Raw genomic sequence first — 14937 nt, 5'->3', positions numbered from 1 at the left:
TGCCTCGGTGGGACGTCAAACATAATAACTTCCACCATCTCCCAACCCGAGGAGTGAAAGTCACAGCCATATCCTCGACCCCAAAATTCCACCGTCTAAATCGACTGTGATCTTGCCGTTGTATCGCAATGGATACCAAGGGTATCTCCGACTCGGATCATGGCACCAAAACTGTCGACTCCGGTGACGGTGTCATGGAAACCGAGTACGAGCACTACTGTCGGATGAGCGAGAGCTTCTCAGGCGAGCGATTGAACGCACTTGTTCGCAAGATTGAGTACGCCAGCTACGAAAATTCGCTGGGCGAACTATTATACTGACGAGATGTAGTCTCCACGTCTTACCCCAGTTGGTCCTTGTCTACCTACTGGCGTACATCGACCGGTCTAATGCGGGTGCGAGTCCACAATGGGAGTCATTTGTTTGCCAATTTAATACTGACAAAGAAATACAATAGGAAATGCAAAGTTGTTTGGCACGCTCAAAGATCTGAACATCAACGGCCAGCAATGGAACACTTCGCTCTCCGTCTTCTTCATAACCTACGCCCTTGGAGGAGTGTATGCTCTCCAAACCCCTCTATGAGCCTCTGAATCACAATAACTGACCACGGTGCAGTCCATCCAACATCATGCTCAAGCGCGTGGGCCCACGCTTCTGGCTGCCAACTCTCCTGATAGCCTGCGGCGTAAGCGTCATCTGCGCTGGTTGCCAGAGCACCTATGGAGGCTGGATCGCTTTCCGGCTGATTCTGGGCTTCGTCGAGGCTGGAATATACCCCGGATGCACCTTCATTCTGACAGCATGGTACTCGCCCAAGGAGCTGCATACGAGGATGACCGTCTTTTACTCCGCCGCCTCCATCGCGGGTGCCTTTTCAGGGCTTCTCGCCTACGGCATTGGCCATCTTGACTACACCTGGGGGTATCGTGGTTGGCGCTGGATTTACGTCCTCGAGGGCCTCCTGGCCGTTGTCGTTGGCGCCGTCTCCTTCTTTTGGATCTGCCCTACACCGGCACGAGTCGAGGGGTGGCTGAGCGACGAAGAAAAGGAGTATCTCATGCTGAGGAACAAGTATGCAGCCGGCGGAGAGACAGGAATTAAGGAGAAGGAAGATTTCTCCCTAGGCGACGTCAAGAAGGCATTTCGCTCCATCCACACTTATTCGGTGGCGCTGATCGAATTCACCGTCGCCACAGTCGTCTACGGCATCAGCTTCGTGCTTCCGGGCATCGTCAACAGTCTCGGTTACTCGAACATCAAGGCGCAGGCCATGACAGCGCCTCCTTATGTTTTTGCGTGCATCGTCACCATTCTCTCGGGCGTGGCTGCCGACCGCTACCGGCAGAGGGCGCTGGCTATAGCTTTGCCAAACACCATGGCGGTTATCGGGTTCGTCATCATCATCGCCAGCATTCGGTCCACTGATATTCCCGGTGTCACCTACTTCGGCATCTTCCTCATGGCTGGTGGTTTGTACCCGGTTTCCCCGGGTGTCATGGCCTGGGTGGCTCTCAACATGGCGGGCTCGATGAAGCGCGCTGCCGGCATTGGACTCATGATGTCCATCGCTCAGCTTGGTGGTGTATGTATCCTCTTGTTCGCCCTTGATCTTATTCTTGGGTTGCTGGTCCCGTTTGCTAACTTACTCCATTCTAAATAGATCCTGGGCTCAAACATATTTCTCGCAGACGAGGCGCCCACGTATCCCACGGGCTTTGGACTATGCCTTGCCATGCTGACAGTATTCGGCGTCGTCTGGACGGGGATTTACTATCTCATTTTGAACAAGATTAACAGGAAGAGGGCTTCCATGTCTGTGGAGGAGGTCATGGACAAGTACACGCCGGAGGAGCTGACGGAAATGGGCGATGAGAGTCCCCTGTTTAGGTATTCGCTGTAAGCTTGTGAGGTTGGGACGTTAGCAGTGAACAGCCAGAGGACACGATAATTGAGCAGGTAAATGTCAAGCATGAAATTTCATCAACACTCACCAAACTATCAATCAAATTATTTTAAACGAATTGAGGGCCAGATGGAGATAAAACGTACATCATCTAGCACTTGGGATTGAACGCAGTGCCCAGATCGACTACGCAGCCGGACTCGGCGGGCTTACCAGTAAAGGCCGTCAATCGTCATCCATAATCCAGAATTCTAGATTCCTGTCACTCGGCTATCTTTTACCCCGCAAGTCTGGACCCTTGCAGAACCAGGGTTCTCCGTCTTATCTGCAAGTTACTGGGTCCCCTGGCTTTGGCCCGCAAAACACCCCTCAGTGCCCTCACGAGTCACCAGCCACCACCATGATTCATATCTCTCCTGCTGCAAAGATCCCCGGACAGGAGTTTCAATCCTTCTTATTTCTTAACACGCCCAATTGGCTGCTGTGGCTTGTTGCGTCACCAAGAACCAAGCCATGTCGGCATCACCATGCCCCAAAGTTCCATTCTATGGCCGGAGACCCACGAGCCGAACCACCACTGGGTGTCTGACTTGCCGCCAGAGACGGCTGAAATGTGACGGTATGTAGATGTAAATCTTTCAGTCTGCCCTGTAGATCTCATGTCTCACTGTTGCGTCTGACAGAAACCAAACCATCTTGCGAAAGATGCACCCGCGGCCAACTAGAGTGCACCTACGGCGTCCAGATCCGATGGCCCAGGCAAGGAGCGAAGCCTGGAAACAACCGTACCAGGAAGTCCAAGTCCAGAAAGGAGCCTTGTCCCGTTTCATACCCTTGCGAAACCGACCCGGAGGATGTATTACAGCTGGCTTATCGCGTGGCCACTCCACCACCGCATGATCCGCACCCACAGCCATCCCCTGATGCAGTCCTACTATGGAACCCTTCCGACCTCGACTCCAGTGTGCTGCAGAATGACCACATTACAGCCTTGGCTAAAACTGCGTTTCAAACTGGCACTCCCAATCGTAGTTCCCATTACAGAGGTTTCGATACCTCAGACGGCTCTGCTAGTCTCGACCTGGGCCTACCAAATATGTCGCTCATGCTGTTTCCTGCAACATCTATAAACTACATATACCCGCTTCCTGACATGAAAAGCGAGGAGAAAATGCTCTTTAATTTCTGTAAGTCACGGCCTTTCTTCTCCCTTGAATGATTGGCTGACCCAGCATCCAGACACATGCAAGATGTGTCCTAAATGCATGGTGAGGAATGGCGACAATAACACCTATCGTGAAGTCGTGCTACCACTCGTCCACCAATCCCCCCTTCTTCTGCAAGGTGTACTGGCTGTTGCGGCGAGTAGTATGAAGCTACACGATACCCGGTTTCACACAGCGGCGCTACGGCACCAAACAGCCGCTCTGCGTGGCCTGCAGCAATCCATCACGACAAAGACGACATCTTCCTTCTCTAGGCTTGAGAGTCTGAGCCTCATCCTTATGCTGTGCTTCTTTGAAATCTACAGCCCCGGGACGAGCGTCACCAATGCGGATGGGGTGCCCGTTCGCCCCTGGAGAGCGCACTCCCAGGGAGTCCGTAACCTGTTTGAACAGGAGCTACTTGCTAAATCGCACGACCCCCACTACGAAAAGGCGATACTCTCTTTTCTGTGCCAGTATTTCGCCTCGAGGAGCGTCCTCACGTACACTACCATGTCGCATCACGAGGATCAACAGGGCATACTCCACGACGCTACCTACTGGCTCGCCCTGGTGGACAGACCACGTACGGAGATCAACCCCTTTGCTGGATGCTCAAATGAGCTTCTGGATCTTATAGTGGCCATTACAAGTCAGCTGCGCCGACAGCAGCTATCCCCAATCTCCGGCCTAGGTGCCCAGTGGGAATGGGTCGACGAAATGGAAAGACAGCTCCAAAACATTGATCAATTTCCGCCCTTGAAGCCTTCTCACGATTTTTTCAACAGCCCAAGAGGAGATTCTGTAACAGAGATGGCGTCGGAAGATTCAGTCGAGAACACCGCAGAAGCGTTCCGGCTTGCGGCACTCATCCTGCTAGAGAACATCCGTCGTGACTTGGACGACACAGCAGATGACACTCAGACAGTCGATTACGTCGACCAAATATTTCACCTTCTTGAATCGGGTGTTTCCATCCCTCCCTGCGGTAAACTGGGCTCCTCCAGCTACCTGTGGCCGTACTTCATTGCCGGCTGCCAAATGAGATGTCCCCAGCAGCAGGCGGCCATGCTCAACCACATGAGGAGGTTGATAGCGGGGAACGGTGCAGATTCTTGGCCGAGGAATGCAATGGCGGAGCAGATCCAACACATCTTGATCCATGTGTGGTTGATCACGAGTCGCTCGGATGGGACGATGACGGCCTTGGTGGAGGAGAATGGGATGAGGACCTTTGTCTGGGAGAGTTGTATGCTCTCCAGCAGATACGTCTTTGAGTGGATATAGTCAATGTTCTATGGCACCGTAATAAAAATTTGAGATTCAAAACGCTATTTTTTGTTTTTCGTCTGTCTACAAGCGGGACTCGATTCCCCCGTGTGTCAGAGTCTTGACGTGAATAAACTCATCAATGCCATACTTGCTACCCTCGCGGCCGAACCCGCTCTCTTTAATCCCACCAAAACTATTGACAGATCAGTACCACAATGTGTGAGGGAATACAGGAAAACTCACGGCGAGGACGCATCAGCCATAAGGCCAGTATTGATGCCTACCATTCCAACCTCGAGAGCTTCCGCCACCCGCATCACTCGCTTCACGTCGCTTGCATAAAAATATGCTGCGAGACCAACCTCAGAGCAGTTCGCAAGCCCAATCACCTCCTCTTCCGTATCAAAAGGGAAGAGACCGGCAACCGGACCAAACGTCTCCTCGCGCGCAAGTCTCATGTCGCTGGTCATATGAGTGAGAACGGTCGGACAGTAGAAGCATTCACCAAGCTCTTCCGCCTTTCTTCCCCCGACAACAAGTGTTGCTCCCTTGGACAGTGCATCCTGGACATGTTGATGAACCTTGTCAACAGCCCGTGGGTGGATCAAGGGCCCATGGGTGACACCCGGTTGGAACCCAGGGCCGAGTTTGAACTGCTTCACCTTATTGGTAAACTTGCTGGCAAATTCATCGTAAACGCCTCGCTGCACATAGATGCGGTTGGCGCAAACACAAGTCTGGCCTGAGCTGCGGAACTTGGACACAACGGCCCCCGCAACAGCAGCATCGATATCTGCATCCTCGAACACGATGAACGGGGCGTTGCCACCTAGCTCCCACGAGACCTTCTTAACGGTCGATGAGGCCTGTCTCATGAGAAGCTTCCCGACTGCCGTGGAGCCAGTGAACGACACCTTGCGGATCGTCGGGTGGGTTGTTAGGAGCTCGCCGATCTTGATGACGTTCTTGTCGGTGGTTATAAAATTGACAACGCCCTTTGGAATACCTGCTCGCCGGGAGAGTTCGGCGATGGCATTAGCCGTAAATGGAGTTTCGGGGGGCAGCTTGGCGACAACGGTACATCCAGCAGCCAGGGCAGGCCCGAGTTTCCTGGTAATCATAGCTGCTGGGAAGTTCCATGGCGTGATAAAGCTGCAGACTCCCACGGGCTGCTTGATGGTTATAACACGATTCCCGGACACGGACGAGGGAATTGTGTCTCCGTACACCCTCGGTGCTTCCTCGCTAAACCATTCCAGGAAGTTAGCCGCAAATGTGGCCTCTCCCCTAGCGTCAGCAATAGGCTTCCCGTTCTCCCATGTGATGAGCGTGGCAATGTCCTCGGAATTGTCGACCATGAGCTGGTACCAGCGTCGCAGCATTCGGGCTCGCTCACGGGCCAGAGTGGAGCGGAAGCGAGGGAATGCCGCTGCTGCCGCCGCAATAGCCTTTTCTGCATCAGCTGTGTCGATTTCGGGGCATGTCCCGATCAGCTTTCCATTAGAAGGGTCTGCCGGTTTCTTTGCCTTAGCAGCTTTTCGGGGTGAACTGGCTGTATGGACATGGAAGCTTACCGTAGACCTCGAATACCTCCCCCGATGCAGCGCCTATCCATCTCCCATCAACGTAACACTTGTCAATGAAAAGAGACGGATCTTTCAACTTCTCCATCGTTAATTATTTATGATGCGTTCAGAGGGGCCTGCATTGCGCTTACCGGAGGAACTTGGTGAGCCATGATTGTTTGAAAGCAACAAGTACTTTTTGCGGTGTGGAGGATATGGGGATTTGGAAGTTTTTTTTCGCATATATATATATATATTTCGCTCCTTGAAATATTCTGTAAGAGGAATTTGTGTCGCATCCACTGATCTGTATTTGTAATTCCGTCGTTGTCATTAAGTATGTTGAGCACAATGTGCCTGCATGCATACTCCAATATGAATACATTTATTCAATACAAGTAAATGGAGCTTCGGTGTACGAATATATCTTATCTCGCTAATCTCATATCAAGGGCGCTATTGGCCTTTGCCTAGAACACTTTTTCTACCAATCTCGCTCCCCTTAGCATGGGAGATATTAGCAACTGAGACTCGTCACCAAGTGCGTAGATCTTATCTCGCCTCTATTAACCACAACCAGTTAATTCCCCGAGGAACTAGGCAATTAATACACCTGGGTCTAAATCTGCCGGAAACCGGATCCGATGTTACACGTGGCTCGCAGGGGGGAATATCGCTTGGGATATACTCGATCGAGTTAGTGTCCTGCAGTAACAGGAGCAGGCCCACGTACCTATCACTCGCTTCATTTCTACTGCTTTAGGCATGACTTGCTCCCGGAAATGCCGTTTTGCCTTTGCCGTAAACCCATAAGCCCAACTGTTTCGTTTACTCCAGTGATACAGGAGATCTCCATTGAATAAATAGTTCAACGGCGTGTTTTCCTCGCAACTGCAAGCAAACTGCCGCCCATCTGATTCGGCTTACACAAACTAGTTGCACTACTCGGCGACTTCTCTTACTCATATGGTCTATATCTATATCCCAATTCACAGCTAGAGTCATGGCAGCTCCCGCAAAGAAACGCGTCGTGGTCGTCGGGGCGGGCGCCTTCGGTCTCTCCACTGCACTATACCTCCAGCGATACCATCAACACAACGTGGACGTCCTACTTCTTGACTCGCAGCCATTCCCATCAGTGGATTCGGCCTCAGGAAACGACACTTCCCGCGCGATCCGCCCAGACTACGCGGATCCCTTCTACGCGGCTCTCGCACAGGAGGCAATCCAGGCATGGCGCACAGACCCAGTCTTCTCAGGCCACTACAGAGAGAGTGGTAGAGTCACCGCCGCGCCTCCGGGGAGCCCGTTTGCCCAGAAGTGCCGAAATGTGCTGAAGGAGATAGGGGTCGAGGTGGAGGAGTTTGGCGGCGAAGGGAAGGTCTCGAATCTTCACAAAAGGTTCCCCCTGTTGGGAAATGACAAGAAGCTTGACGGGTGGGATTTTTACCTTAATCCGGTCAGTACGAAGAAGAAGAGGATCTCCCGCATGTTTTCTTACTGACTGAGAATGACAGAATGCCGGGTGGGGCAATCCTCGCGAGGCCGTGATTTCAGCCATGAAGGAGTTCCAGTCACTCGGTGGGAAATTCATCGGCGACTCACAGCGTGGTCTGGTAATCGAAAACATCCTCGAGGCTCAAGGCGGCGCATCACAGGTGATTGGCGTCAAGACGGCGAGTGGCAACTCCCACTACGCCGACCAAGTGATTTACACCCCCGGCGCATTTTCAACAACCAACGAGAAGCTCCTCCCCGGTTTGGATACGCAGATTCACCCCACGGGCTTTGCCATTGCACACTGGAAACTCGATGACCCTGAGGAGCTGAAGACTTGGCTCCAGTACCCTGTCGTTGACATGTACCACCACGGGTACTTTTTCCCTCCCGACCCTTCTACCGGCCTCATGAAACTAGGCCTCGGCATTGTGGGCTTCACTCACGACCCTGAAGCCGAGGAGGACCGAGGGAACGTCGGTATTGCCCTCCCCAATTCATCCCTAGTCGGTACTCCCAACGCAGCACGCATCCCGGCCCTGGCCGAAGATGGTATCCGCCATGTTCTGAGCCTTTGGGCACCGAGTCTCGCGCAAAAGAAGTTTTTCGACATGAAGATGTGCTGGGACGCCATGACACCAGACGGCGGGTGGCTGATCGACCATCATCCTGAAATCAAGGGCCTGAGTGTCGCCACGGGCGGATCAGGCCATGGCTTCAAGTTTCTACCCGTCGTAGGACAGTACATCTGCGAGGCGCTGGACATTGCCGAACCAGGAACACCGTCTGCCCTCGCCCCCAAGACGTCAGACCAAGTCAAGCAGATGAGGCACAAGTGGCGCTGGGGACGCGAGGCAAATCTCAACGTCAAGGATCGACGGGTGGTTCTCCAGGGGCGTCCAATCTTGGACATAACGCATCACCTGCAGTCTGATGCGCCTAAAAGTATAGACAGATGGACCCGTTCAAAACTTTAGTTTACAGGAATAAATACCAGAGACTTGCAGCCAGCCAAACTATCAGCGAGACCTCGCCACCGACCCAGCTATCCTCAGGATCTCAGTGGTACACTCCACGGGCTTCTCCATGTTCACCCAGTGCCCAGCCCCTTCAATGAGCACCGTCCCCCTCCAGCACGCAGGCTCGACGCTCACGCCCTGCTCACATGCCTCCAGCGCGCCGGGGTTCTGGTACGTGCCCCAGTCACGCGTGCCAGACACGTACTTTGTCGGCATCGACAGCTTCAGCCCCGCCAGGTGGTACAGGTCCGCCTGGTGGACGGGGTCCGTGAGCACACGGTACCACAGGAGGGCGTCACGGAAGGTGTTGCGCGTGAACTCCTGCTCGTAGACACCCAAGGCTGCGTCGGTCATCCAGAGGGTTTCTGGAAGACGGTCGACGACGTCCTGCGGCTCGCCGGCCATGTCTAGCTGGATATTCTCGCGCACGGCCAAGTCGGCCCTCATGATGTAGTAGTGCGGCATGACGGCCATCTCCTCAGCCGTCCAAGACTGGAGCTTACGGGGATTGTTCCGTGTATACGCTCCGGACTTAACATGGAAGTAGCCCCTCAGGAAGTCGCGCAGTGGCTGGCCCGTTGGGAACGTCCAGTCGCTGTTGGATCCCTCCGATGTGTTGTACCACTTGTAGTGCTTCCGCGGAGGATCCAGCTTGGCGAGCGACGAGTGTATCTCGGGGTCTCGGGTTCTCTCCCAGGTTGGGATCTCAGGTGTCAGAGTCACAGACGCTAAAGCAGCAGGAGGGCCATCCTTTCCAAAGGATCGTCTCGAAATACCCTTCCAGGGGTGCGCCATTAATACCAACGACTTAACCATGTCCGGTCGAGACAGGGCGGTAATAGCCGCCACAAAGGACCCCAGGTCATGGCCCACAAGCGTGTGGATGGACTCGTAGCCCAGCGCGTGCACCAAACCAACAATATCACGCACGGCCGTCAGAGGCCGAATGGTGTCTTGATGGACGGGGCTCAGGTCAGCATTGTGCGAGCGTCCAAAGCCGCGCATGTCGGGGGCGACGACGTGATAGCAGGCGTTGGCGAGCATGTCCATGATGAAGCGCCAGTCGTAGGAGAGATTTGGGAATCCATGGAGCAGGAGTATCAGCGGCGGGCGGCGGTGCTTGTGATGGGTCTGACGCGGCAAAGCCTCGAGGATGTGCACCTTCAACCCCACGGGCGATGTGTCGACGAAGCGTGAAGTCACACTAGGAGGGAGATCCCAGGGCGGGAGATGAGTTGCATCGTCCATCATTTTCATTGATGTTGATAGAGCTGAATGGCGTACGACAACAGCGACAACAAGAGCCGCAGCCCTTGACCACTTATAGGCTCCCTCCTCGGCTGTCGCACCCGAGATGCGTTGCAACATGGCATTATTATCATGTGCCAGCAGATTCATGTGCCAGCAGACCCCGCAGCACTTTGATGTCATCGCCCTCCCTCAGATCAAGCCCGGGATGACCACCCACTTGCTGCGGATCTTGTCCTCCCCAAACGTCTGCACATACCACTTCCTCCCATTGACCGCGCGCGGCAGCATCGCAAATACCTCATTGACCAGGAACGCCCTTGCCGGCGCGCTCCCCCAGCCCGCCGCCATCCAGAAGCCCGTCCACTCGATCCACTCGCACAGGTAGTGCGGGTACAGCACGTACCGGAACAGCCCAGCCTGCGGGATGCGGTAGTGCTTGTCCACCGATGCTGCGCCCTGGCCCCCGCCTTGCTGCTGGCGCACCAGCTTGTCCTGCCTGCGCCGCTCCCGCCGGCGGATCTCGCGCAGCTCCTCGTCGTGGAAGAAGTTGGCCGCCAGCCCCACGTAGAACAGCGCAATGCCCGCGACGAACTGCGCGAGCGGCACGCTCCCCTCCCACGCAGCCTCCGTGACGGGGCCGTACGCCGCCAGCCACGCGCCCAGGCACGTGGCATTGACGAGCTGGAAGCCCAGCGCCGACGCCCAGATGAGGACGTGCATGGGCGACATGCTGGGCGCGATGAGCGGGAAGGCCACGGCGCGGTAGAGGTAGTGGATGACGAAGAGCCCCCCGAGGACCTTATTCTGCCAGGGGAGGTCGTCGATGCCTTGGCGCGCGGGGAGGACGCGCATGATGTAGGAGAGCGTCAGGAAACCGGGGGCTTCCATGGTCAGCCAGGCGATGCGGCCAGGGAGGTTGAGGCGGCTGTTGACCGAGGTCTTGCCCATGCCGTACCACTTGACGATCCACTGCAGGGAGGCGAGCTAGAAGTGAGGTCAGTATGTCCTTCGGGGGTGGGTTACTGCTGATGGAGATGCTCACGATGGGAAACGCCCACTGCCAGATGGTGAGAATGAGCTCCCAGTTCTCGCATGACGGTGGCATCCAGCCCTCCAGCACCGCCGACAGACGTCCCGCGCCCGTGGAGGCGGGCTCCGCGGCAGAAATATCAAACATGGTGAGGACAAATCTGAGATACCTCGTCTGTGGTGCAGAGGATGAGCGAAGGTGGTAGGTGAGGTGAGGTGGTGTGGCTGGTGACAAGGTGTCGAAAAATGGTGATGTCGACGACTCGGGGAGATTTGATGTTTCCCAAAACGCGTAGGGGGCGAATCAGAGCGACATCATCGATCGACATGGGGCACCCGAGTCACCACCATTCACGATAATTAGTAGTCAACAGATATCCCAGTAGCTACATTTCAAATGGCTTCATTCACGTCATTAACTAGATACTAAATAAACTGACTCCGGCTATGTCTTTCGTGCCTCGTGCCTCATAACCTCGTCCATCGTGGCGTTTCGCCAACGCTATCATTCGAGTATTCGAGCGTCCCTATTCTTCAGCGCCAATGCCTCGAGTCACCTCCACCAGAGAGGTATATCTCGGCCACGAACGTCAGCTATGGTATCTCTCAGGAGCAAAATCAGCAATATGCCACACCGCGCAATGATTACAGCAAATGTACCCTATCTCCCAGATCTTGCGAACCTTCCAATTCCCTCACATCACAACACAATCGCGATCCTTGGTCCCGCCAACAGACCCTCCTCCCGGCCTAGCTCCCGCTGTCTGAGCCACCGACGCCGCCCGAGTCGCCATCGACTGGCCCGCCGGTCGCTGTCCCCGGTTCGGAGGCAGACTGGTCGTGCTCGCGCTGGGCGCCAGCGAAGATCCGTCCGTAACGCTGCCAGCATGGCTCGGGTGTCCCACCGGGGGCACAAATGGTTCGTCGTGCGCAGCCTGCTCATAGGGGGGTGGCGCGTCGCCACTGTGATCCGGCCGATTTGTCGCGGGGACGTTGCGTGTTCGCGGGGGCACAAGCGGGCGGACCTGCTGCGCCGGTAACCGCGGCGACCGCGTCGACTGCGGCGGTACCCGTAACGCGGTCGATATGGGGATGCTGACGCCGTTAGAGCTGCGGCGCGCAGGCGCGATGCTGTTTGGGCCCGGTGCCCGCGATCCGCTCCCGACGTTGCCGTAGGGGTGGCGGCCTTGCTGCTCAATGTACTGGCTGGATAGGTTCTGCTCGCGCCGTCGACGGGCTTCGTTCTCCCGGTGCCGCTGGTCCTCTTCCTCTTGCAGTTGCAAAGCCAGGGCCAGGTCACGGTCTTCCTGCTCACGGGCAGAAAGAGCACCGCTCTCTTCGGGTTCCTGGCGTGACTTTCCGCGTCGGTTTTCCACCGTCGTCCACTCTCCTTGGTCTTCTGAATATCCTCCAAAAGAGTTGGAGGACCCAGAACCAACCACCTTGAAATCCCCAGAGAGGTACTGCGTGCGCTCACCGTTAATGTCGACCAGACTCTCCCACACCACCTCATCATGAGACCGATACCCGTCGTCAGTCACGAGTGTCACCAGCTCCTTGGTCTGCGGATGGCAATACAGCGTGCTAAAGTGGTCGTTACGGAAGAGAATGGCAAATGTCCCGGGTCGAATGGCCCTGGATATGACCTGGATGCCCCAGGCCGTGAGTTGTGTGGCGGACGATTCGAGGAAATTCTTAATGGTGACGATGTCCTGGTAAAGCTGCTGCTCGGTGCCCGTAAGGCCCTCGGAGGAGGAGAGCTTGTACTCCAGTTCCTCCTCGCGGAAAAGGAGATTCTGTGCGTCTTCGTAGGTCTGAGCCTGGCGCTCTAGAGCACCATACGCGGGGTCGCTGGTGGGCGGCAGCCATCCATGGATGAGGGGGATCTTGAAAGTGGCGTAGAGGCCCATCTCGTGCGTGTTTTCAAAAGTGCCGGGGATAAGGCTTGCACGCTCATTTGAATTCAAGTTCGTCAGATTAGTGCGCTCATATGCGGCCCTCATAGCACTGGTGGGCATAAATCGAGGATTGACATTCATGCCCGTGTGTAGACTGACCAAGAATGCGTACAGCTCTCCAACATCGGGGAGAGCGGCATCCGCATTGGTGCGTCTCGGCGACATGAGTTCCTCAAAAACAGCATCCAGTAGGAGGTTCAAACTAATCTGCTCCCTAGAGCGCAAGACTGCCACAAGGGAGTTGTCGCTGACGTCGGCCGGTGTAGTCAGCGAGAGGGCATTGACAAGGGCGACCAGAGGGCAAGGTCCGTTCGCATTCTGGACCAAAATGGGTGAGACGCGTGGGTTCTGAATTGAATTTGCATCGTGCCATTTGATCTTCTTGACCTGGTATGTCTCCGACTTAGCGTCGACAGGAGGCCGGGGAGAGACCCATTGCGAGTTTTCCCCAGATGCAGGTCGAGGGGGCAAGGCGGGCTGAGGTTCCTCGTCAGCTTCCTCGCCACCTTGGCCGCTCGTGTTTGAAGAAGGTTCTCCGACATCAACCAACTTCCATTCGTCAATCTGGGAGTCAGCGGCGGCCTTGTCCTTGCCCTTATCTGGCTTGTCTGGCATGTCTGGATGGTCAAAGGCACCCAGCCCTTCCCAAACACTGTGATCAGGGGTCGTTCCACTGGATGTTCCCGCCACGGGGGGGAGCTGGGGAGCCTTGTCGCCTACTTCTTGTGAAGCATCAGCCCATGTGGAATTATTATCAGACGGAACCGACATCAACGCCGGGGAGTGAGACTGGGAGGTGGGCGGCTTGGGGGACGTTCCATCCTGGCGATTGAAAGGATTGGTTTCTGCGTAACCAGGAGTCGGGGGTTGTGGCGGCGGAGATGCTGTAGGTGAGGCCGCGTATGCTGGAGGTGCCGGAGAATCGTAGAGTTCTGGAGGTTCTGAAGGTGGTGTAGGAGCTTGGGGGGGTTGCAGAGCTGGCGGAGCTGGCGGAGCTTGGGGAGCTTGGGGGGCTTGTGGAGGAGAGAATCCCGGAGCCTGGTATACAGGCGGTGCTGGGGGTGCTGGAGGCTCCGGAGGCTCTGGGAACGCCGGAGGTGGAGGTGGCGCGGGCGCGGGCGAGGCTTGCTGTGGGCGGCTGGAAGCCCCGGGTACCCAAGGGTTGTGCTGGGGTTGCGGAGGAGGTGGTGGCGGTTGAGCGGGCACCTGGGGAAGATTATTCGGAGCAGAGGCCCATGGGTCTCTTCCCATCTGGACAGGCGACTGCGGGTATTGCCGCTCCGGCACAACCTCTCGGGGATTGATGGGAAAGACAGCAGTCTCGGATGCTGGAGAATAGGCTTGGCTTGCAGGGTCACCTGTCCACGGATTCGTCTCCGACGTGACGGTGGCGGGTGGGGTGTCGTAGTTGGAAGAGGATGTCGTTTCAGACTTGACCGGCTGATGCCATGGACTAGCAGTCGCCTCACCGACGTTCAGCTTGGAGAGCTGCTCGGTGGGGGCTGTGTTTGGGTTCTTCGGCACCTTCTTCCGCAAAAAAGGGTTGGTCTGAGCTCGCCCGCCGCCAGGTCGGAGGAAGTCTGGGGTCTGGTCCAGTTTGTTCGACTCTGTGTCCTGTCCCAATGCCTCATTATTCGGCACGCTATCCACGTGCTGTTGTTGTGGTTCGTGAGCCCCAGCAGGTCGATACGGGGTGTAGGTCGGACTCGCGTAGGTGCCAGGCTGGGGGCGCTGGTTCGAAGGGCCATCGGAGTATCCGGCTTCGTCATCGTCCGAGTAGACTTCCCATGAGTCCTGCCTTCTAAGCGTATTGGGACGGTCGTTATCGGTTTCTCCAGCGCGGGGTGACGGGCCCGAGATAGGCTTCCTCGTAATCGTCATGCTAGCGGGGTCGCGAGATCAGATGAGTTCGGTGCGTCTGAGCATGCGCCGGGGGAATGGACGGTCAAAGGTCAAAGAATGCCTTCGACATTGGAGTCGGAAAGTTACGATGGTGCCCTAGCTACCTAGGGGATGAGTAAGGCAAAAGTTGAGGCAAGGTTGACGGTGGGACATCTATGGATGACGTCGCAAGTTGCACAGGAGCCACACCAATCTCGAAGCCAATGATGCCACCAGCCCCAAGGGTAAAGATGGGGAACGTCGGAGAGAATATGTGACCGATGCTCTAATTGTAGGACTCAGAGTGGCAAATGGCAAAGCGGCCTCGATTATGTGCTGGCATGAGCAGTTGTT

The 14937-nt window shown here is 55.8% G+C and overlaps 5 protein-coding genes across 5 annotated transcripts; 2 read left to right on the top strand and 3 right to left on the bottom strand.

Annotated features, from left to right (window-relative positions):
* Positions 1–128: 128 nt before the first annotated feature.
* Positions 129–1903, top strand: ACO1O0_006677 (uncharacterized protein; the record flags this gene model as incomplete). The annotated part of the gene is made up of 5 exons (XM_083196060.1): positions 129–277; positions 331–395; positions 458–560; positions 619–1585; positions 1664–1903. 5 exons carry the CDS (start codon positions 129–131, stop codon positions 1901–1903), a joined length of 1524 nt encoding a protein of 507 aa, XP_083049076.1.
* A 2561-nt stretch (positions 1904–4464) lies between these two features.
* Positions 4465–6054, bottom strand: UGA2_4 (NAD-dependent succinate-semialdehyde dehydrogenase; the record flags this gene model as incomplete). Its single annotated transcript, XM_083196059.1, has 3 exons — positions 4465–4576; positions 4627–5935; positions 5958–6054. 3 exons carry the CDS (start codon positions 6052–6054, stop codon positions 4465–4467), a joined length of 1518 nt encoding a protein of 505 aa, XP_083049075.1.
* Positions 6055–6951: 897 nt separating this feature from the next.
* ACO1O0_006675 (NAD(P)/FAD-dependent oxidoreductase) lies at positions 6952–8422 on the top strand (the record flags this gene model as incomplete). The annotated part of the gene is made up of 2 exons (XM_083196058.1): positions 6952–7407; positions 7466–8422. 2 exons carry the CDS (start codon positions 6952–6954, stop codon positions 8420–8422), a joined length of 1413 nt encoding a protein of 470 aa, XP_083049074.1.
* Positions 8423–9904: 1482 nt separating this feature from the next.
* ACO1O0_006674 (uncharacterized protein) lies at positions 9905–10892 on the bottom strand (the record flags this gene model as incomplete). Its single annotated transcript, XM_083196057.1, has 2 exons — positions 9905–10699; positions 10758–10892. 2 exons carry the CDS (start codon positions 10890–10892, stop codon positions 9905–9907), a joined length of 930 nt encoding a protein of 309 aa, XP_083049073.1.
* A 547-nt stretch (positions 10893–11439) lies between these two features.
* Positions 11440–14583, bottom strand: ACO1O0_006673 (MINDY family deubiquitinase; the record flags this gene model as incomplete). The annotated part of the gene is made up of 2 exons (XM_083196056.1): positions 11440–14483; positions 14520–14583. The coding sequence occupies 2 exons, from the start codon at positions 14581–14583 to the stop codon at positions 11440–11442; spliced, it is 3108 nt and encodes a 1035-aa protein (XP_083049072.1).
* Between the last annotated feature and the right edge of the window lie 354 nt (positions 14584–14937).

Source organism: Amphichorda felina, assembly GCF_050947745.1.
Source record: "Amphichorda felina strain 45539 chromosome Unknown scaffold_6, whole genome shotgun sequence".
NCBI classification, from domain to species: Eukaryota; Fungi; Ascomycota; class Sordariomycetes; order Hypocreales; family Bionectriaceae; genus Amphichorda; species Amphichorda felina.
Note: the sequence above shows the minus strand (reverse complement) of the source record. Positions and strands in the feature narration are given on the sequence as shown.